Here is a 20,356-nt window from a genome sequence, read left to right on the forward strand (position 1 = left end):
TACGCAAGGATTTCCCCGACACTGTTATAAAGACATGAACATGATTGCAGAAGCCACATAGTTAAAATGCCAAAACTATACGAACCAAACCCAAGAACAACGGACCATCGAACGTCCACAGGTACTGACTCTGTGTAAAATCACGTCTCCTCAACATCGAGGGCCCTTTTTCCTTTTCCCCTTCGTACACGGGACCTCTTGGGTTTAGTAGATTCGACAATCTTCATATCCTTCGTTTCAATTTCCTCAACTTCGACAACAGCCCCCCGGGCAATTTTCGTTCCTGTGTTCGACATTCGTATTAGAGCCAACACGGACCACATCTTCTTCACTTTCCTCTGCTTCCTCAGTTGACTTCAGCCCATTTGCGTCTGAGAGGGTTGTGAAAAGACGATCGATATCATGCACTACGCGGTCGTAAACGGAGTGGATCGACTCAAGTGCCTGGCACTTCTCCGAGAAACTTCCTTTTCCTTTGATCTTGGACCTCTCAAGAGGTGAGTGATAGTAGGTGCTATCATACTCGATATCTCTCTTGTGCTTATTTTCTTGCAGGTATTTGAGGGATCTGTTGTTTGAAACAACCTACTTTTTTATCTTTTTAGTGATTTTCCCCCGTTTATGTTACTTATAGCATCGGCGGAAACCCCCGGCATGAGACCTATATTAAGGATGTAAAACTCACAGGTTGACCTTCGAGTTGGGTAGAGGGATCACAGAATCCCGTTGCGTTAGATTTGGCCCCTAGCCCTGGAATGTGATTAGAATAGTAAGCATACAGGTAAAGATATGACGTCTTACATAGCGAACACCTGCAACGAGATCTGTTTGTAAAGTAACAGTTCATACAACCACGACCCTGAAGATATGCGAAGGTAAAATGATAAGAAAGTACCACACAACTTCGAAAGACCCCACCACCACGCTTGCAAAATTCGCATGACTTTGCTGGTGTAAGAACATCTCCACAACACTGACCATGTGCAGCGATAGCCTCTGCGTTGGATTTGAGATTTGCCGGATACGGTTGGGGTGTTATCCAATCAACGTCTCGGCGAGGTTCGTGGTTAGATATGGCAATGCACAGGCTCGAGCTCAGCCGGAGATCTTCAATATTGACATTCCCCTTGTCATCCAGGTTATACTTCCGGTCTATACAGCCACAGTGTAAGCGACAACTTCAATCACGATTGAAGTAATATAAACAAGGGCTGGGGAACAAACATTCTGTGCTCATCTTGCCATCAAACCGTGAATCCAACTGTCCTGAATGATAATACCACAACACTTGCTATGATATCACGTCAAGTATACCAACTAATGGAAGGCAATGAAGTCAGAGATTCAGGGTGGGGGTATGAAGAGGAAAGAAGATTTCAGCGAACCTATCCCCAATTTATATGCCACCAGTCCACCGGACCACAAACATGACCTTAGGCAACAATTTTTGAACTGCACAGTGATCATCTATCGCTTAGGTCGACCCTACAGAATCGCGGTCATAATTAGGTATTTGTTTGTCAATAGTCTACTCCACAATCTCTGAGGGGCCAAGTCGAAATTCCTATATTCGTTTCATAGTCATGACCTCGTAATAGCTCAGCAATGTAGCCCTGGAGGTAACCTCCACAAGAAAGCCAATCCCGATCACAATGCCAGTTACCGTTGGACCGTCACAACAGGGCCAACATAGTGCCTTCTGCCCTGGAACAGATACATCAAAAGACTGATGATAAAAACACCAACAAAGATAACCACACTCCAATTAAAATCTCGCGCCGAAGGCAAGGGACTCGGAGGCCAGAAAGACCAAAAGAGTGCGAAAAGAACGTAAAGCACCCCAGCAATATTTATTGCAAGACCGAAACTACCAAGACTCCAACGTCGAGGAGGTAGGGTTTCAGGGCAGGCAATCTTCCGGTAAATCACGCAGCTGATCGAAACAGCGTATGTGTACATGAGTGCAGCAACGTTGAGAGAGATGATCGCATTGAATGCAACTTGCGAGCCGATGTTAATCAGCGATAATAAGCCACTGATCATGCACGAGATTGCGATGGCTCGTACTGGGATTCGACGGCGAGGGTCAACTCGAGAAATCCAGTCTGCGAATGGTAGACCACGATCCCGTGCAAACGCATATGTCTGACGTGCAGTTGACGCATTGAAAAGGATGTTACTGAAGATAACTGGAATCAAGATTATTGCCGTGAGACCGTTCACACCGGAGGTTGAGAGGAATTGGCGGAAGACGTATAGGAAGGGGAATCCGGTGCTGTCGTTGAGGGCATCGGGTACTGAGGGTAGAGCAAGAAGGAATCCAACGATTATTATCAGGGCTAGTATTCCGTTGCCGAAGTACCCCCATGCAATGGCGATTGGTACGTAGAAACCAGCGTCCTTGACTTCTTCTGACATGTGTGCGGTGGCGTCAGAGCCTGTAAGCGATTTGTATGTGTTAGCTTTGTACCTTGAGAGAATAATGTAGTAATAAACGTACTCAGTGAGCCGTATATAGCTGTGATTTGGCCAATCATCAAGCTGATACCCATAGAAGACCAGTTGCCACCATTGTGGAACGAGGTGAATACGGTTTGAGCGGAGTTGTGCGGAGCCATGGCGAATAAGACAGCCACAATGACAACCCAGCATAACAGATGGAGCGCGAGGAGGATGTTCTGGATCCGCGGCATCCAGCTTGCAGCATAGACATTGAAAAAGTAAATGACAGCTATCATTGCGAATACGAACAAGGTTCCTTGCCAATTTTGGGGCTCATATCTCGGGTCACGGAGTGAGATCAGACCTTGGATGATAGTCCCAGTCAGAAACGAGCCCGATGCAGCTCCTGCCTGCCAGGCTAGTACGGACATCCATCCTGATTCAGAACGATTAGTGATTGACGGGGGCCAGTATACGAGGAATCTCACCAGTGGTGTAACTCAGAAACTTTTGGTAACGAGGTGAGGAAAACTCCGATACCCAATGGTATTGGCCTCCTGATGTGGGTGCCCTGGTGCGTAGAGCAAGGATGTGTCAGAAATATTCGCGCATGTAGTATATTACCCGATCAGAACTCACATCGAGGCCATCTCGGCTAGCGAAACAATGATGAAGCCAAATCCAACGAAGGTCCACATGTAGGACCAAAATACACCAGCGAGGCCGCCATTTTCAAGCCCTTGTGTGTTAGAGCTAAGTATGAGGCAATTAGTAGTTTATATCGGGGTGCATGTATAAACTGCATCTTACATTAGTACAAACTCCCAAGTAGCTTGAAGAACCGCTGAAAAGCTCAACGCTGCAAGAGGTCGAAAGTTGCGCTGCAAAGATGTCAGTTGATAACTTCATTATTGCATGAGATATAGCTAAACAACACCTTCAATTCCTGTATCTTTCCCATACGCGTCATATCATCCTGGTCCCGTGGACTACCCTCCATCTCTAGTAGATCTTTCGCGGGGTGTTCTTCCTCCATTGTGTGAATTCTCTCAAACGAGGCGATACGATCTTGCGGTTGTGGACTCTCCGGTCGCATTTTGACAAATTAAAGGGGTGAAAATCGGCATTACCCTATCAAGGGTTATTCGTTAGAGAGGAGCTGACTCCAAAGGCTCGATATTAATCAAAAATTAGAGGCAATCGGAAGTTGGAGATACAAAAGCACGAGAGAGCCTCGGCTTTGACAAATGTAGGGAATGTCGGCTGTTCCGCTGCAGGCATCCCCTACAGTGACACAGCGAGTCGACTCTGAGGTCGAAGTTCTCCCCATCCATACCCATCCATACCCATCCATACCCATCCATGCTACATACCCCTCGATGAACAACAAAATATACCGATGAGAATACACACAAGACCACATGGCAAGTCTTTCATAGGCAGTCGGACCGGAATCGGCATAACATGATGTGAATATTGGGGCTGTTTTGAAGTGGCACAGGGCGATTCGATTCATATCTAGTTGGGAAGGATATCTCGTCCAGGAGTAGATCAATAACTCATCGCTGTCAACCACCGCACCGTGTTTGCTAAGATTAACTGTCTTACGTACCCTCGAAAAGAAGCAAATAATTCCAAACCTATCCCATTCTGCGGGCGGTGGCACACAAATCGATCTCTCAAAATTCGCCAACGAAGCTATCAAGATGCCAATGCAGGGTTGGCTCCACTCTCATTGTCTCCCCACCAGCTTGTGGGCGTTGATTTCATGCTGTATTCCGGCTTCGATCTGCATCTTTCCGTGGGGATGGAAGGACGGTCAGATCCCGGCTGGGTTGTACAAAGAAATGAGATTTGGAAGTCGTTCCGAGATTGGTTGATCATGTCAGAGGTTGCCACTGGGAATATATTTGGGGCTATGGAACTAACGGACCTTGAAAGAAGTTACATGGGGTTCGCAAAGATCAAAATAAAAAAACCTGCGAGGGTCCCGTTGCGGTAAGTCTGTACTTCTAGCGCCACGCCTGTGCATCTGCCATCCCCATTATACCCTGTCAGTTGGGATTGGAATTAGGCAAACAACAGTGAGCTACACACGTACTCCCTATGGAGTACTCCATATTTTGTTAGACAATAATTCTACTTCAAGGTACCGGACATCACTGCGCTTTGTTGTATTCGGCACAATGTAAATGTAACATTGTAACTAAACCCTCCGAATGACTATAGTTCACCAAATTCGAAGGTAACAGAACTTCGAATTTACCTATTTGACTGAAATATTAAAGCTCTATGTAGTCGTAAAGCTACGGTACCCTAGGTTAAGGAGAGTCACGCTTTGTGCCTGTGGGAACATTGAGCGCCCAAGCGACCCGCTAAATGGCATGTTTGACAATTTCAATACATTCGTCCCCAAAACTCGGAACATGGTACCTCAATAGCCACAAATTACACCCGATATATGGTTCCACCAATAGGCACAATTAGTTTGAATCTAGTAGAATATTTGGTAGCGCTTGTCATTCCATGTATACAGATCACCAGGGATCTTGATATCTCACTAGAAACACCCGCATCTTTCCAAAATCCAAAATCAAGATAAGAACCCGCAGCTGGCAACCAGTAGTATAGCCATATCCCATGTCCCAGTGGATCAACAAATTGCGCTAAGGTCAAACCTCAGTTTTGATCCAGGCTGAGTGTGGATGGAGATCTGCTATTCGTGATTAGGATGCCCTGCAACACAGTGTGAATTTTCTGAGTCAGCCAGCCTGTTTGGCTCAAGTTGAATATATTTTCCATCGAGTCCCTATGAGCAGGTCAGGATGTGTTTATTTCTCTTGGCCATGGCAACTCCATTCCCAGTGCCATCGGGCATGACACCTCCGCTGACAGTGGATACCGAAATAAACCACAATGGATTTATTACAGTCATCGCTTCTTTTTCGCTATTTTTGGTTCTAGGATCTCTAGGGATTCGGGTGCATTCTGCATATAGTAGAAGAGCCCGTCAGTTGGATGATTTGACTTTTGCGGCCACTGTGGTATGCCTTTCCATCTCAACTAATGTGGACTTTTTTAGAAGATCTTGGTGACTGATGTTAGAGGATTGACGAAATCTAGGTTCTTGCCTTGGCACAGGTATCTGCAGTCTTCGTGCAGATCCATTTTGGCTGGGGAAAGTCAAAATCGCTGATAGCTGATGAATACCTGAACTCGATGGAGAAAGTAGGTGTCCATGATGGGGATGCAAGATCATTTTTGACAAAATCTCCTTCTAGGCCGGATACAGTGCAGATATCCTCTACATGGTAACATTATCATCGTCAAAAGCATCAACGGCACTTTTTTACCGGACCATTACTCTACGTAGCTCGCAATGGATGAGCTATGTTCTTCTTACAGTTACTCTGCTCTGTGCCCCTGTTACTATAGTTCTGCTGGCAGTACGCTGTGATCAACATCCATGGCATGATATCAGCCAACAATGTTCCGTTTTGGTAGGTCACGGTAAATTTCCATACTATCTGTCCTCTCACTCATATCCGTCTAGTTCCCTCGGTGGCAGGCTGTCACAGCATTGGATATTATTTTTGAAATTATAGTGCTACTATATCCTATCCGAGCAATCATGCGACTACAGACGAATCTAAACAACAAAGTTATTGTAATTCTTGTCCTGAGCTGTCGATCTTTGTATGTTCAAAATCCTCTCAACCAGTTTCCTGGGTCGATACTAATAATTGCTCGGCACACTTACAGCCTCATCCCTATCGGTGCAATCCACCTCCATTACATGAGTCAACAAGTCAATTCGCCAGATCCAACACTCGAAGGAACATTCGCTACCATTGTTGTGGAGCTCCATGTGGCACTCAGCGTTCTAGTACTGACAGCGCCATTAATGAAACCATTTGTCGCAGCCTACGTCGACGAGAACGGACTGGCCTATACCGACGACGCGTCAAAGTCGCGACCCAATCATAAACTCACACCAAACTCCGACCGATCGAACGGAACATATCCGGGGTCGCGTTTTAGTGATTCTCCGGCAAAAATTCGGATCATGAAAAGTATTGAAATATCAGTGGATCGCGAGGATGTGGAGCTTTTGGAGAGACGATGACGCCCTCAACGGGAGCTCGGAACATTATACACTTATTGCAATCGCCTAATAGGAAACAGTCATGTCACATCGTTCTCGCTATTTCCCCGCTGGTTTAATATGAGATTTTGCCAATTATGAACTTTGCGCGTAAAGTGACATCGACAATCATCTCTGTATGAGGTGATGGGTAGATATATATTTACTCCACTTCAGGTGTGCTGAGTCCATCTTCGGAGACAATCGGACAATATCGCATGTGTAGTCAGTAATACCGAGTTTCAAGAGGTATCTTAGGTGACACTACGAGCGAATGATGCTCTCACTAACATGAGACTGTATCATCAAAGTTCTCACAGACAAGACGTGATCTCCAAATCGGGATACTGGTTGGCGGAACTAAGCGTTTCCGTCAATTAATTGCGCTCCACTTGGTATTTGTTTTTAACGCACACTATTGTTCTGAGTGTTCCTTTTCGCTGTAGCTCTTTCCCCCACACACCGAACAAGTTCATCCTCCAACTTCCTTGAAGCTTTCCCCACACTATGACATCATCACATCATCAATCCACAGACGAAGTCGACTTGATTGTCCAAAATACTCTTTGGGGTCTATCACTCCCGAGACTCTGGTTTGGATCTTCTCTCCTCATCATTGCTGATAGTGAGCGCGATTGCTACTAACCTCTAAACAGTGATCCCGGCCACTGCCATGGCATATTCTCACCATGAGGCTAGTCCAAGTCGTGACATCAACAGAAGGAGTTATTCAATGGAAAAAGAACAGCAGCGTCGATCGGAAGATCACATATCTCACCTTGCTGATCCCTTTGGGGATGAAGAACTTTCCGAAGTCAAGTATCGGACGTTACAATGGTGGCAATGCGGCATGATCATGATCGCAGAAACCATATCCCTTGGTATTCTGTCCCTTCCGTCGGCTATGGCAGTGGTAGGCCTTGTCCCGTACGTTTTCCATATATCTTCTACTTCCAGCAAACTCCCATCCAGATAATATTCTGATTTGTTTCTAGTGCACTCATTCTCATCGTCGGGCTTGGTATCGTCGCAACATATACTGGATATGTGATCGGTCAATTCAAACTTCGATACCCGCAAGTACATAGTATGGGGGATGCCGGGGAGGTGATGTTCCATCCAATTGGTCTAGCTCGCTTTGGTAGGGAGTTTTTGGGATCGGCTCAGCTGCTCTTTCTCATCTTCGTCATGGGTAGTCATATCTTGACTTTCAGTGTCATGATGGATACAATCACAGATCACGGCACCTGCTCGATTGTATTTGGGGTTGTTGGCTTGGTCGTGTCGTTCATCTTTGCCTTGCCTCGGACGCTTCGCAAAGTCTCTTGGTTTTCGTTTGCTTGTAAGTAAATCGACAACTAGTCTGCAAAAAGTCCCTTGCTAACTACCACAGCTTTTGCAAGTATCCTTGCCGCCCTTCTAATTACTATGATCGCCATTGCTATTCAGCGCCCGGGTGACGGCAAGATTGACGCGACTACAACAGTTAGTCTTTCAAAGGGATTCCTAGCCGTGACAAATATTGTATTTGCTTATGGTGAGTACCAACAAGCAACCAAAGTCCTGCAACTAATTTGCATATAGCTGGCCACGTGGCTTTCTTTGGCTTCATTTCGGAGATGGAAACTCCAACGGACTACCCCAAGACCCTATACATGCTCCAGATAATTGATACAAGTATGTATGTGATAGCTGCTGTTGTTATATACGTCTACGGTGGGAAAGATGTGGCTTCACCCGCTCTAAGTTCGACAAGACCCATAACCGCAAAGCTGGCATATGGAATTGCTATTCCTACGGTGCGGGATCTTTGGCGCATGTTTTTACTTTGAACCAACCTTTCCTAACTTCATATTGTAGATTGTCATAGCCGGTGTCATCAACGGGCATGTCGCGTCAAAATATGTTTACGTCCGCCTGTTCCGGGGCACTGATCATATGAAGAGGCGCACATTCTTATCGATCGGGTCCTGGATTGCGATTAGCCTTGTGTTATGGGTGATAGCCTGGATTATCTCCGAGGCAATCCCAGTGTTCAATACTTTGCTAAGTCTCATTGTTGGTATCACCGGGAATTGAAGGTAGGACAGCTACTAACATGGATTGTCTGGGGTAGACTTCCCTTTTCGCTAGCTGGTTTACCTGTGAGTGACATTTAGCTCAAGCGATACTGGGGATGATACTAACCGGAATAAAAGACGGCCTTAGTGGGATATTCTGGTTGTTCATGAATCGAGGCCAGTATATGGCTTCCTGGAAAAAGATGGCTCTAACTGCTATCAACTTGGTGATTGTCGCGATTGGTGCTTGCTTGGTATGCCGAATTTTCCAATCCCGGACCATTTATCAGACTGCTAATTTGATGAAGTGTGGGATGGGTCTCTGGGTTTCTGGTAAGGCAATTCATGATGATTCGAGTGGTACGAGCTTTTCATGTGCTGCCAGAAGTGGATGAAGCTCGAGGCTCGGAGCAGTGCACATACGGCGTACGAAACTTCGTGTATGTCAATGAAATTTCGGAACAGCCATATGTCGGCTGGATTTCTAGTGAATTAATATTGGTAATCTGGACATTAAAAATCATTCGTTGCTTGCATTGATTTATATCTGAATCAGAGGTTATTAGAAAAGCTGAATGATACACATCGACCTCCCTACAACCACACCCCGAAACGTACCGCTTGATTCAGCAGCTTTGAACCGCCCTCAATATATATGAAATGGTTGAACTCTGGGCGAAGAATACGTATGGATGTCGTCGTGAACACCACGCATGACTCAGCCCATGCTTGATGGATGGATGCCATGACGTTTTGCAAGATCACAGACTAACTGTTATTGTGGGGTGCAAAAAAATAGCAACACAAATGGCTTCTAATGATCTATTTCTATGGAGTAGATCGGCTGGAGTACTTGCAGCGCATATATCAACGGCCTCATGGTGACCTTCCACTCAGTTCTCACCGTTGCTACATTACCTAAGAACCACCTGCCCTCGATTATCATTCTCCATTGAACGCAATCACGTCGTCTCTACAATGGCCAACAAAGAGACACCAACTCCACTGTCTCCGTACAACACGCGGGAGGCAGCGCATGATTCAGCTAGCTTGCGGACTATATTCGATGATGGCGACACATACGACGTTCCTGATGCATCGGAAAGCAGCAGGGACTCGGCAGAAAGCAAATCAGAGAGAGTCCCAAATGAGAAAGAAAGCCTAATCGTTGACTGGGACGGACCAAATGATCCGGCATGATATCTAATTGTCCTCCTTTGCTTGTGTTCATCCCCTCTGATACGATTCTAGGAGATGCCCCGGAACTTCCCCACATGGAGGAAGTGGGTGATCACCATAATGCTAGGGATGATGACAGTCTGTATTACCTTCGGCTCCTCGGTCTTTAGCACAGCAACAAAAGTGACAGCGAAGAAGTTTGGTGTCTCCCGAGAAGTAATGCTATTAGGTGTCAGTTTGTTCGTCCTGGGTTTTGCCTTTGGACCTATCATCTTCGGACCACTGTCTGAACTGTACGGCCGGAAGCGACCCCTGTTTCTGGGCATGTTTGTCTTTGCAATCTTCCAGATCCCCGTTGCGGTAGCAGAGAACTTGCAGACTATCTTCATATGTCGCTTCCTGGGCGGACTCTTTGCTAGTGCACCTCTTGCCATTGTGAGTTTGTTGCATTGAGTCCAACCTCCACTTTCGCTCTCGCTCATCAGATTCACTCCCGATTTAGGTATCCGGTGTCTTGGCCGATATGTTCGAGCCCGTAGAGCGAGGTATCGCAATGGCCATATTCGCCGCGGCAACCTTCATCGGCCCAGTAGCTGGACCAATCGTCGGTGGGTTCATAACAATGTCCTACCTGGGTTGGCGTTGGACGGAATACATTACAGTGATTTGGGCGTTTGCAATCTCTGGTATCGGAATCTTAGTAATTCCAGAGACGTTTGAGGGAACCTTGCTCAAGCAACGCGCTAAGTGCCTGCGCATCAAAACCAATAACTGGGCTCTTCATGCAAAGGTAGAAGAAAGGGTGATGAGTCCAAGAGATATATTGGTACGGTATCTCCTCCGTCCGTTTCAAATGCTCGTGCAGGAACCCATTCTTTTGTTTATGACCTTGTATGTGGGCTTTATCTATGGGTTTCTGTACATGTGTTTCGTGGCCTACCCGATCTCTTTCCAAGAACAGCGTGGCTGGAACGATGGCGTTGGCGCACTGCCATTCGTCGCTATCATGTGTGGTGTTCTTTGCGCTTGTTTGATCATAGTAGTGTTTTCATTGACACGGTATCGAACGTTCATACTGCGCAATGGCCGAGTTCGGCCGGAGGAACGGTTGCTTCCTATGATCATTGGAGGTATCCTGCTGCCCGCGGGCATGTTTTGGTTTGGCTGGACGTCAAATCCCCACATCACTTGGGTTCCGCAGGTCATATCGGGGAGCTTCTTGGGAGCAGGGGTCCTATTGATCTTCTTGCAGGTATTTTTATTCCCATTAGAATCTCCAGCACACAATAGAGATACTCACGATGACTATCAGGGCCTCAATTATATCGTCGATGTGTATCCCATGTATGCAAACTCTGCAATAGCAGCGAACTCCTTCTTTCGTTCATGGCTAGGGGCTGGATTTCCTATGTTTGCGTCAGCAATGGTGTGTTTTGTCCCGTTCCTAGCACCACACGAATTGAGTTGATCGCAATGCAACACAGTTCCACAACCTCGGCGTCAATTGGGCGATGACTTTGCTGGGTTGTCTGACCGTCGCGTTGTTCCCGGTGCCTATTTTGTTTTTCATCTATGGACCGAAGATACGGTCATGGAGTAGGTTTACTGTGAAGGAAGAATGAAGGCCAAACTTTGAAATATGGAGTCCGTGGAGGAGACGCACGCGGAATCAGGGTATGATTTCATCCCATATGATGTTACATGCTGAGATCAGCAATTTTGAAATTAAATAATTTGTTAATATAGATTGATGTAGTTTTGTCAAATGAACTATCCTTTTTCATAGCACGAGCCGCTTATGCTAGACCGGGGGCTGAGGAGTTATCCACCCCTTCGTGTGTATCTTCCAGCTTTTATGCAATTGGGACGATCATAATTATGAACTTGTTACGTCAGTTTTCGGCTAGCAGTTTGTATATCCACCAAAAGACAAATATCCATGACATGTAGTTGTCTTATCGTGTTCCGAGGCACAAATGGTCGTAGAAGTCTCCATCGGGCAGGTCCGATGTGGAGCAGACCTTCGCGTATGAAAGACCGACACCCATGCTGCATGGTCTAGCCAATCTCCGAACGCAGTGTAGTTTACCCCAGCTTTCACCAGTGCCCCAGGGGTTCAGCTAAGCTTCCTGGGGTAACGCATGCCGCTTGAATCAGCCATCACCACATCCCGCGAGGGAGGAATCTGGGGAAACCAAGACTTTTAGCTAATATTATCTTCCTGTCTGATGGCTCTCGAGCACTTCTACTCCACTCTTCGTGAAGCTCTTAACTGGATATGTCTTCGGTTCCACACCCTCGCCAATGGGAGCTGCGCTTCATCCCTCCGGGGTACGCCGCCCCACGTACTGCTCGGATCCACCAGTATCAAGATCGTCCGGTAGGCGGCGTTCGCCGTCCAATACTCAGATGAGTGTATATATGATGTTTATATCCAACTTCATATCGATTTGGCGGGGCAATTGATGTGGCATGATCTCGAAATTCTAGATCTTGAATTCGCCTCTTTTCAATACCAAGATTGCACCATGGCGCCCTATTTTGGCCTCCGTGGCCCTTCCCTCAATAGGGCTATCATGTGGTTGGTCGTTTGTCCGGCATTCGTGACTTATGGATACAATCAAGGTGTGATGGGAGGTCTATTGACCCTGGAATCCTTCGCCGAGACTTTTCCGCAGATGAATACTCTCACTGCAACTGAGGCAGAGAAGACCTACAACTCGACTATTCAAGGTAAGCCTAACCGCCATACTCGGGGCGCAGATTAATCCCAGATGCTTGGTCTCTTCCCAGCATGGCTCTTTTCTCATGCTGTATTCTTTTAGGCACGGTGGTCGCATTATATACCGTTGGTGGAATATTCGGTTCACTATCATGCATTCAATTCGGTGATAGGCTTGGCCGCCGGAAGGTCATCCTGTTCACCTCGTTCATCTCTATGATTGGCGCCGTCCTAATGGCAACATCCTTCTCCCTTCCACAATTTATCGTTGCACGACTCGTCCTCGGATATGGCACCGGTGGCTATGTCGCTACAGTACCCGTCTGGCAATCCGAGATCTCGAAGCCTAACAAGCGTGGCGCGCACGTAGTAACGGATGGTATCTTCATCGGCGCCGGTATCACCTTCTCTCTCTGGGTTGACTTCGGCTTCTACTTTGTTAAGACCAACTCGGTTTCCTGGCGATTCCCCTTGGTGTTCCAGGTCCTTTTATCATTGGTGGTCATGTGTTTTGTCATGCTCTTCCCAGAATCGCCCCGATGGCTGGTAAAAAGAGGTCGCAGCGATGAGGCGCGGGAGATTCTGGCGGCGCTGGACGACGTCGACCCTCAGTCGGAACAGATCACCCTCGATATTCGCGATATCGAGACCTCCCTAGCCCTTACTGGAACGGGTTCGTGGAAGGATATGCTGAAGATGGGCGAACAGCGACTATTCCACCGCACTGTTCTTGCCTGTATGGGTCAAATGTTCCAGCAGATGTGCGGAATCAATCTGATCACCTTCTACGCCACGACCATCTTCGAGCAATATCTCAAGCTCGATCCCGTCCAGTCTCGTATTCTCGCTGCGTCGATGTGCCTAACACAGCCGCTGGGCGGCCTGCTAGCCTATTTCACCATCGACCGACTCGGCCGCCGCGTGCTTATGCTGTGGAGTGCTGTCGGGATGTCGATATCGATGGCCATCCTAGCTGGCACCACTTCCCTCCAGAATAATACCGGCAGCTTGGTCTGCGCTGTCGTGTTCCTTTTCGTCTTCGAATTCATCTTCACGGTCGGCTACTCTGGCTTGACCTTCCTATATGCCACAGAGGTCGCTCCCCTCCAGTGCCGAGCATCTATTAGCGCCATCTCCGCCGCCGCCGTCTGGACGTTCAACTTTCTTCTCGCCGAAGTGACGCCCGTCGGCTTCGCTACCATAGACTGGCAGTACTATATAATCTTCGCCGTGCTGAATGCTGCCATCGTGCCGACTGTTTATTTCCTCTTCCCGGAAACTAACGGTCGCACACTTGAGGAGATTGATGAAATATTCTTGCGATCGCGCAGTATCTTCGATCCGCCCCGCATTGCCCGGTCGCTTCCACACATGCACGTTGCCGAGGCTCATAGCGTCGATATCGATGCCAAGGAGGTTGGAAGTTGCGATGATGCCATAGCTGAGAAGCCGAAGGTGTAAACCATTCACAAAGATATGAAATGAGGGTCCTGCTGGTGTATCGGGATAATTAAATTGGATTCCCGACCGTGTCCGTTAAGAGACTGGTCATTATGAATTTATCAAACGGGGTAGTCTTTTGGCTGCCGACCATTTTTACCTTTCCATTTGTGTTCGGGGGTAAATTGGTACAATATACGAAGTAGAGTGGCAGCGGCATGTCGGTCCAATGATGCGACCGGTGTCTCACTTGGCGCCGTTTCAGGCCATCCTGCAGAGTTTCATCGTGCAGAGCCAAGGATCCTTATTTCCTTAACTGATTTAGAGAGGCGCCTGTCGATCACTTCCGAGTCATCAATTGCACGAAATCAGGGTATATGTTGTATGCTGAAGAAAGCGAACAAAGTGAAAAGGAAATGCCCTAGGGTCCGTGATGTTTACTCTTTTTGTCACGGGATTACCACCAACTAGGGGTTTTGAAAGTGACAGAAGTAATATCTGCAGGATCATGGCGAACTGTCGATGTCTTACTTCAATCAACCCCGGGTTTCATAGTCTCTATCCGTGTTATATCCGGCTCAGCCGGTCTTGCCTAGGGGCAAGGGTATATAAAAGGTGTCGGAGGTGCTGCTTGGGAGCAATCCGACTATACCACTAAATCATCGACTATAACTCAAACGCACAAGCATATCTCCAAAATGCGTTCTCTTGCATGGCTCATCACCGTTCCAATGGTGGCCGAAGCTGGTGAAGTCCTGTGGAGCGGGTTCTTCAACGGCTCGGCGACCGTTGCTGACTTCGACAAATGTAAATCAGTCTCCGGAGTTGCTATTGATTCACACTGACACACAAGAAGGGTCGTTCTCTAACCCAGTTGGCGATTGGCAGTGGTATATCCATGGCGATGCGGCCACGGACAAGTACCTGAGCCTCTCACCTGATCACAAGAACCCAGCCGATACCAGGGATGAACAGGGGGTCCGGATCACAATTGTATGTCATATCCAAAACTCGCGGGTACTAGAAGCTGATAGCAAATAGGACGGCACGTCGTTCTGGCATGGACAAGACATGGAACGATCCGAGATCATCCCCCAGACGAAGGCGGATCTTGGAAGCGGACATCTGTTCTACCACTTCTCACTGAAGACCGAAGAGATAAATGCACCGAATGCAAGCTTCGAGCACCAGATCGCGTTCTTTGAGGTAACAACAGCCCTGCGCAAGTATTTCGAGGAGCACAGCAGCTAACCAATATATCCACCACAGAGCCATTTCACAGAGTTCAAATATGGCGCTGATAGCGGATCGTCTGGCGAAGACAACACCCTCCGCTGGTGCGTCGGTGGAGTGCCGCACTGGGAAACCGAGTTGAAACCAGGGAATTGGTACAACTTCGCTTACGACATCGATTTCGACGCGAAAACCGTTGGATTATGGGCGTCGAATAACTGCGGTAAACTGACGCAGGTTGTGTCGGCTGTCAATGCGTCGACTTCGACGGACTCGGCGGATTGGCATATCGGCGAGTTGCGCCTCCCTAACGGGGGTTTGAACGCGGCTCCGGAGGATTGGTACTGGTCCGGCATCTTCGTGGAGAAGGCTCCGATCACGGCTTCTATTGCGGGTGTTGCCTGAGCACATTACTCCAATGTTTTGTAATGCGCTCGGTGATTGTTTGATAAATGGGCTCACCGTTTGAAATAGAATGAAGACAAACAATCTGCAAACATGGCAAAGCTGTCAAACAGTCCACCTTATCTTCACTCATGACGTCATACGATAAATCGAATAGGATACCGACACAGTTCTTGGGATAGCCATAAAATAGCTCTGGAATTGAGTAATAAACTATGTAGTATGTAGTCGTTTAAATTCGTTTATCGTACAAAAAGTTGATTTACCGCACGGTGTAACCACCGTCAATGAGCAAATCGTTACCCGTCATGTAAGTGCTGGCATCGCTGACCAGGTAAACATAAGCACCCTTAAGTTCCTTCGCATCACCATTGCGACCCATGGGGATCATGGAGTTCCAAAGATCCTGGACATCCTTTGCGACGAAATCAGACAATCCGGTGTCAATGTAACCAGGCGAAATGCTGTTCACACGGGCGAAGTCGCGCCACTCGTTGGCCAGCGACCTGGCAAGGTGAATCGTGCCAGCCTTAGCAACATTGTATGAGGTTTGTTCCTGGGGGAAGTTGGCAATGTGGCCTGACATCGATGAGGTAACGACGAAGCTGCCGGTTCCGCGCTCCTTGAAGTGAGCGCCAACAGCCTTAGCGCAGTGGAAGGTACCAGTCAAATCGGTGTTGATGACTTCGTTCCAGTCCTCAACAGACCCATCAAGGATGCCGCTATCAGCTGTGCGTCCGGCATTGGCAATGAAGGCATCAATCTTGCCGAAGTCTTTGATCACGTCTTTCACAAGTGTGGACACACTCTCCCAATTGCCCACGTCACACTTGTAAGGGATGACCTTCACGCCGTATTCTTCTGCGAGTTCCTTGGCGTTCTTCTCGCCACCCTCGCGGCGGGAGGCGTATGTGATAGCCAGGTCGGCGCCCATCTCGGCGCAGCCGCGGGCGGCTTCGATTCCCATGCCTCGGGCTCCGGAGGCTCCGGTTACAACAACAACCTTGCCCTTAAGGCTAAGGAGGTCGAGGAGGCGGTTGGCTTTGGGGACGGGGATAGGCATTGTGGTAGATGGTTGGTTTGGTGTTTTGGCAGTCGAGAGAGGTATGTTTGAATATTGGGTTTGGGTATGTGTAATAGAAGAATGTTATTTGATTTATGATCCTGCAACCTTAGGACAAGCAGGTGGCTTATATACGTCTCGCCCCTCGAATGACTTCATGGTTGAGTTCTTGGCTTGCTTTAGCGCTGACATCAGAGAGCCTGCCCAGGTATAGTTGAGTATGGACCTCCTGCGCCTGGCTTAATCAGGTTATGGCCTCTTTTGTTCCAGCCAACTTGGCATATCCAGTAAGAATATGGAATGACTTCAGTTATGACAATCCTGGTGGAGACGAATGGCGGGGCGATGACATCATGACCCGAACTGGAATCCGGCAAGCCGGTATCAGTTCATCCACTCCTTTTGATATCATCGTGTTTCAGGTTAGTAGAGACATGGGATTCTTGAAAAGAGATTTCCAGATGGATTCTAGAAGATTCCTAACTTGGTATCGTATCCTGATCAGAACATGTCCAAACCGTCAGCAGCTCTAGACGTGGTGCGTCGCCCCACTTTGACACGCCAAGGAGAAGTATAGCGTTGTCAACAAGTTGAAGCATTCTCACTCTGTTTACTTTGTACATATGGAAATATTTCATGGTAATTCATGGCAATTCGCGGAAGTGTGGGGTATTATATCTTAAAAGAGTGAAAATAAAAGGCTGTCAAAAGAACCCTAAAAAGTGATGACGGAAACGACAATGTTGAGACTATTGAAACGTCGAGTCATTGACTCGTGCACCAAGAACAAAATAAATCCCCCAGCCGCTTCTAAGGATCTGATGTAGCAAATAACCATTTGTGGTCATTCTCAAATCCAGTATGACAGATTATGCCGATGGAATCCCTCCTACCCAGCCGCCAGTCCGAGAAGGTGGACTTAGAAATCGATCGTCTACATCGAGTTCCCTGCACCATAACCAGTTTAACGATTCATTTCACTCAAGGTGCATAGAAGTATCTTATCTATAGAGTTCGGAGTCGACTAACAATATTGTAGAGTCCATTCCTTCTTCCGGCGAGACAGTCATATAGGTTATGTTGGTCGTCATCCTTTGCGGGGTAATGAGGACATCGAGATACATACCTGGAATGGCCCAGATGATCCAGAAAACCCGTAAGACACGAGAAAACGATACTAGCGAGCTTTCACTGACGACTTAGATTCAATTGGAGCAAAACATATAAATGGGTGCTCACTTTGACTATATGTTTCATGTCAGTCGCATCCGATTATTTCCCATCTGGCTGAGACAATGCTAACCCATTCCAGTTCCATCCTTACAGGCCTGCCCGCCGGATCATACGGCGCCGGAAACAAATACATGGAACAACAGTTCCACGTTCAAAATGAGCCCTTTCCAAACCTCGCATGGGCTACAGCCTCTTGGAATATGGGGGCTGCATTCTGGCCCCTGATCTTCGTTCCATTGACCGAATCATCGGGGCGCATGCCCGGTTATTTTATTGCATATTTCATTCTGGTCGTATCACTATTTCCTTCGGCCTTTGCGCAAAACTTTGCCACGCTGGTCGTTACTCGATTCTTTGGCGGTGGAGCCTCTTCGGTGTCTATCAACATTGTCGGAGGTAGCATCAGTGATGTCTGGTATGGCCCCAAAGCTCGGAGCTTACCGATGTCTCTGTTTGGATTTACGAGTGTGGTTGGAATCGCTTTGGGTCCATTTATCGGAGCAGCCATTCAACAGATCCATAAAAGCAGCCCATGGAGATGGTAAGTTCTGCGTACAATTCTTCCTGCTATGAGGAACGCTGCTGATATAGATTCAGGATCTTCTACATTCAAATCATTTATAATGCTGGATTGATCCCGGTCTTCTGGTTTATTCTTCGCGAGACCCGTGCAGATGTAATATTAAAGCGACGTGCGAAGAAACTCCGCCTGGAGACTGGCCGCGCTATATATGCTGAAGCCGATTTGGACACCACCAGCGTAATGAAACTTGTGCAGATTTCATTCGAGCGCCCCACCCGAATGCTCCTCACTGAGCCTGTTGTCATATTTTTCACCCTCTGGGTCAGCTTTGCGTGGGGAATTCTCTTCCTCTTCTTCTCGAGTGTCGCCCAGACCTTTAGTTCAAATTATGGCTGGGGTACATTCCAGACTGGTTTAGTTCAATTGGCCATATCGGTTGGAGCTGTGATTGGCACAGTCCTGAACCCTATCCAAGATTGGATCTACCTCAGGTCTGCGCCCCGAAATCCTGAGCATCCGGGTCATCCGATTCCCGAAGCCCGGTTGTATACTTCTATACCAGGCAGTCTGTTGTTCGCCGGCGGGCTGTTCTGGTACGGCTGGGCCAGTGTTGGGGACGGTTCTGTCTCGTGGATCGTGCCAACGTTGGGAATTGGCTGTACTGGCGTGGGAATTTACTCCATCTACATGGCTGTAGTCAACTATCTGACTGATGCATACGAAAAGTACGCTGCTTCGGCGTTGTCAGCTGCTTCATTGGGGCGCAATACTTTTGGTGCTTTCCTGCCTTTGGCTTCTTTCCAGCTCTTCAACAACCTAGGTTACGGGTGGGCTGGGTCCTTGCTCGGCTTTGTCGGACTCGCCCTATCGGTTGTACCCGTCGTTCTGGTACTGAAGGGGCCGGCTATTCGTCGACAAAGCCCATTCATGCGCGAGGCCATGTTTGACCCTGATGATGACAGTGAAAAGGACCCCGCCTCAGACAAGGCGGAAGTGTGATAGGTTACTTGTTTTGAAGTTGGTGGACGCGCGTCACCAGTGAATGCTACTGTACGAAACGAAGAGATAGGGGAACAACATAGGGAATAACATGAGTTTCATTTGAGCGAGATGCTCGGTTCACAATGATTAAGCCGCCCCAGAAAAGATGTGACGTACAATTCAAGATTAGTGCGTTGACGAGGCTTGACACGGTAGGTAGTTGTGGATATATTCATGCAGAATATCCCGCAACATAGACTTAATCCATACCTGTCGACATCTCGCCACACCTTGCGCTCCAATAGGACATGATCTGTTTGCCATTTGTCAAAATTTGAAACTCTAGTTCCTAAACGCAGTGGGTGGATATTTTTACCAGCTGAAAAATTAAGCTCGATGCCTAAAAAAGAATCCTCTCCGCCCCACAAGATTCGTTGCGCCAAGGCACGGTAGACAACCATTGTGCTGATAGAATTTTCTTGGCGCTTTCTCTCGGCTCAAGATATATCTTAAAGTACAAGTTTCCCTTTAACAAGATACAGCACCTAGCTAACCAAGCCCAAGCCTAAAAGACTGCCCCTATTAGGAATTGTCCCTCACTCTATGTGAACAGCTCGGGGGCCCGGGTGACACTCCGCTTAATCAACCATCAGCTTCGCCAGCGGACAATCCGCGGTCCTGTAGGGCTATATTAGAAATGAGCGAAATTTGTTTCTAATTGATGAATAATGATTCGACGACGTTGGGCGATCTTCCCTAAATCGAATAAGCACGTGGGGCACAGATGCCAACAAACCAACATTCATCAAGTGTTGACGCGGCGCCAAGCAAGCTTGTGTCGCAGATGCCCTGAACTCACTACCACTCAGGCCTAAGCCATTGAACATGCAGGTACCTTGGTAATTCTGGGCGTTGATGATACCATATTTCT

At 47.7% G+C, this 20,356-nt stretch overlaps 7 protein-coding genes across 7 annotated transcripts; 5 read left to right on the forward strand and 2 right to left on the reverse strand.

The window, feature by feature from the left end:
* Window positions 1-140: 140 nt before the first annotated feature.
* PEX2_068200 (Amino acid/polyamine transporter I) lies at window positions 141-3,538 on the reverse strand (the record flags this gene model as incomplete). Its single annotated transcript, XM_016744091.1, has 11 exons — window positions 141-283; window positions 333-568; window positions 686-744; window positions 802-824; window positions 979-1,152; window positions 1,872-2,438; window positions 2,501-2,878; window positions 2,931-3,013; window positions 3,082-3,195; window positions 3,253-3,323; window positions 3,380-3,538. 11 exons carry the CDS (start codon window positions 3,536-3,538, stop codon window positions 141-143), a joined length of 2,007 nt encoding a protein of 668 aa, XP_016599804.1.
* Window positions 3,539-5,288: 1,750 nt separating this feature from the next.
* PEX2_068210 (uncharacterized protein) lies at window positions 5,289-6,568 on the forward strand (the record flags this gene model as incomplete). The annotated part of the gene is made up of 4 exons (XM_016744092.1): window positions 5,289-5,486; window positions 5,605-5,674; window positions 5,776-5,942; window positions 5,996-6,568. The coding sequence occupies 4 exons, from the start codon at window positions 5,289-5,291 to the stop codon at window positions 6,566-6,568; spliced, it is 1,008 nt and encodes a 335-aa protein (XP_016599805.1).
* Window positions 6,569-7,093: 525 nt separating this feature from the next.
* PEX2_068220 (Major facilitator superfamily domain, general substrate transporter) lies at window positions 7,094-11,293 on the forward strand (the record flags this gene model as incomplete). The annotated part of the gene is made up of 12 exons (XM_016744093.1): window positions 7,094-7,157; window positions 7,243-7,513; window positions 7,582-7,928; window positions 7,980-8,123; window positions 8,171-8,385; window positions 8,447-8,644; window positions 8,703-8,730; window positions 8,785-8,900; window positions 8,955-8,979; window positions 9,032-9,147; window positions 9,898-10,260; window positions 10,328-11,293. 12 exons carry the CDS (start codon window positions 7,094-7,096, stop codon window positions 11,291-11,293), a joined length of 2,853 nt encoding a protein of 950 aa, XP_016599806.1.
* A 1,060-nt stretch (window positions 11,294-12,353) lies between these two features.
* PEX2_068230 (putative MFS sugar transporter) lies at window positions 12,354-14,008 on the forward strand (the record flags this gene model as incomplete). The annotated part of the gene is made up of 2 exons (XM_016744094.1): window positions 12,354-12,558; window positions 12,651-14,008. The coding sequence occupies 2 exons, from the start codon at window positions 12,354-12,356 to the stop codon at window positions 14,006-14,008; spliced, it is 1,563 nt and encodes a 520-aa protein (XP_016599807.1).
* Window positions 14,009-14,685: 677 nt separating this feature from the next.
* Window positions 14,686-15,625, forward strand: PEX2_068240 (glycoside hydrolase family 131 protein; the record flags this gene model as incomplete). Its single annotated transcript, XM_016744095.1, has 4 exons — window positions 14,686-14,792; window positions 14,842-14,980; window positions 15,029-15,193; window positions 15,257-15,625. The coding sequence occupies 4 exons, from the start codon at window positions 14,686-14,688 to the stop codon at window positions 15,623-15,625; spliced, it is 780 nt and encodes a 259-aa protein (XP_016599808.1).
* A 262-nt stretch (window positions 15,626-15,887) lies between these two features.
* Window positions 15,888-16,688, reverse strand: PEX2_068250 (SDR family oxidoreductase; the record flags this gene model as incomplete). Its single annotated transcript, XM_016744096.1, has 1 exon — window positions 15,888-16,688. The coding sequence occupies one exon, from the start codon at window positions 16,686-16,688 to the stop codon at window positions 15,888-15,890; it is 801 nt and encodes a 266-aa protein (XP_016599809.1).
* A 1,227-nt stretch (window positions 16,689-17,915) lies between these two features.
* Window positions 17,916-19,443, forward strand: PEX2_068260 (Major facilitator superfamily domain, general substrate transporter; the record flags this gene model as incomplete). The annotated part of the gene is made up of 3 exons (XM_016744097.1): window positions 17,916-17,938; window positions 18,001-18,462; window positions 18,519-19,443. 3 exons carry the CDS (start codon window positions 17,916-17,918, stop codon window positions 19,441-19,443), a joined length of 1,410 nt encoding a protein of 469 aa, XP_016599810.1.
* Window positions 19,444-20,356: the final 913 nt, after the last annotated feature.

This window comes from Penicillium expansum (assembly GCF_000769745.1).
Source record: "Penicillium expansum strain MD-8 chromosome Unknown contig224, whole genome shotgun sequence".
Classification (NCBI taxonomy): Eukaryota; Fungi; Ascomycota; class Eurotiomycetes; order Eurotiales; family Aspergillaceae; genus Penicillium; species Penicillium expansum.